The sequence below is a fragment of the Pterocles gutturalis genome, unplaced genomic scaffold, assembly GCF_000699245.1.
Source record: "Pterocles gutturalis isolate BGI_N339 unplaced genomic scaffold, ASM69924v1 scaffold5989, whole genome shotgun sequence".
NCBI classification, from domain to species: Eukaryota; Metazoa; Chordata; class Aves; order Pterocliformes; family Pteroclidae; genus Pterocles; species Pterocles gutturalis.
The window spans coordinates 4069-5210 of NW_010130448.1; the positions used below are offsets into that span (position 1 = coordinate 4069).

Genomic DNA, 1142 nt, shown 5'->3' on the forward strand with positions numbered 1-1142 from the left:
GGCAGCTGGCTCCGTGCCTCCAGGGTCCCCTGCCTGCACTGCTCCCCAGCCCCGCGGTGCCTTACCTCGCATTCCCCAGTTGACGGCGTTCGTGCTGTCATAGTGGAAAAGCTCGGCACTGGGAGGCTGCAGGCGGGATACAGGGAGGGAGGGAGGAGTAAGAGGGGGTCCCCTCCAAATGCTCACCACGGCATCTGCCATGTCCCCAGAGGGGAAGGCCCCCGCCCACCCCCAAAGCAAGACCCACTCCCCACACCGGGCAGTGGGGAAACTGAGGCACAGGAGGTGAAGTGACAAGCCCAGGTCACAGGGATGCAGGACCAGGTCTCCTGACCTCCAGCCCCAGGGTATAAAGCAAAGCTCTTCTGTTGGGAAGCAACACCAGTGTCCCTCTGAAACATGTCCTGCAGGACACTCTGGGCAGGCACCTCTGTCCTGCAGTGCCTGGACAGGGCACTTCTGTCCCCAGTAGGCATCACTTTGGATTGGCACAGACCAGCAGTGGCAACCGGGGTGCAAAGAAGGGGGGAGCAGGACTACTAGGGTGTAGGATGCCTGGCAGCAGCAAGATGCAGGCAGGAGGCACTCACCCTGTGCAGCCCGTTCCTCCTGTAGGCAGGGAGGGAGGCCGACTTCGAAATGAGAGGATCTGCAAAGAAGTCACCAAGGTGCAAAAGGGAAAATGGGAGGGGTGAGCCCCACACCCTGGGAGAGCACCCACTGGGCTACCCTGCCCCCATGCTCCCACGTTGCTACCCAGCTCCACATTCACCCAGCTCTGACTCCTTCCAGCTCCAGCATATTTCCAGCTTGCCTTCCTCCTGCGCTGATATTCCTCTCCCCAAAATCCTTTTCCCACAGCAGCCCTCCCGCCTCACCCTTCAGTGCAACACAACCTCCTCTCCCAGTTTCTCTGACTGGTCCTCTCCCAGCGCTGCCACCAGCTCTGCCCTGTCTCAGCTCCACCCCAGCCCAGCCTTCCAAGGACTCCTTCTTCTCTCCCCTTCTCCCCTCCCAGTCCCAGCATCTCCTCCAACTCAGGCTCTGGACCCCCCAGCCGTGGGGGACCAGCTGCAGAGGGCCGCGGGCTCATGCACTCACCGCTGTCGGCCAGGTAGTGTGTCCGGGGAGCTGCAAGGAGA

General features: G+C 61.9%; 1 protein-coding gene across 1 annotated transcript in view; it reads right to left on the reverse strand.

The window, feature by feature from the left end:
* Window positions 1–1142, reverse strand: part of ABLIM3 (actin binding LIM protein family, member 3) — a gene marked incomplete at its 5' end in the record, with an annotated part of 20278 nt that overhangs the window by 1449 nt on the left and 17687 nt on the right. Inside the window, 3 exons of the mRNA XM_010080218.1 lie at window positions 66–126; window positions 591–649; window positions 1102–1131. Of these exons, the coding sequence (XP_010078520.1) occupies window positions 66–126; window positions 591–649; window positions 1102–1131 (150 nt within the window). The remainder of the gene's footprint in view (window positions 1–65; window positions 127–590; window positions 650–1101; window positions 1132–1142) is intronic.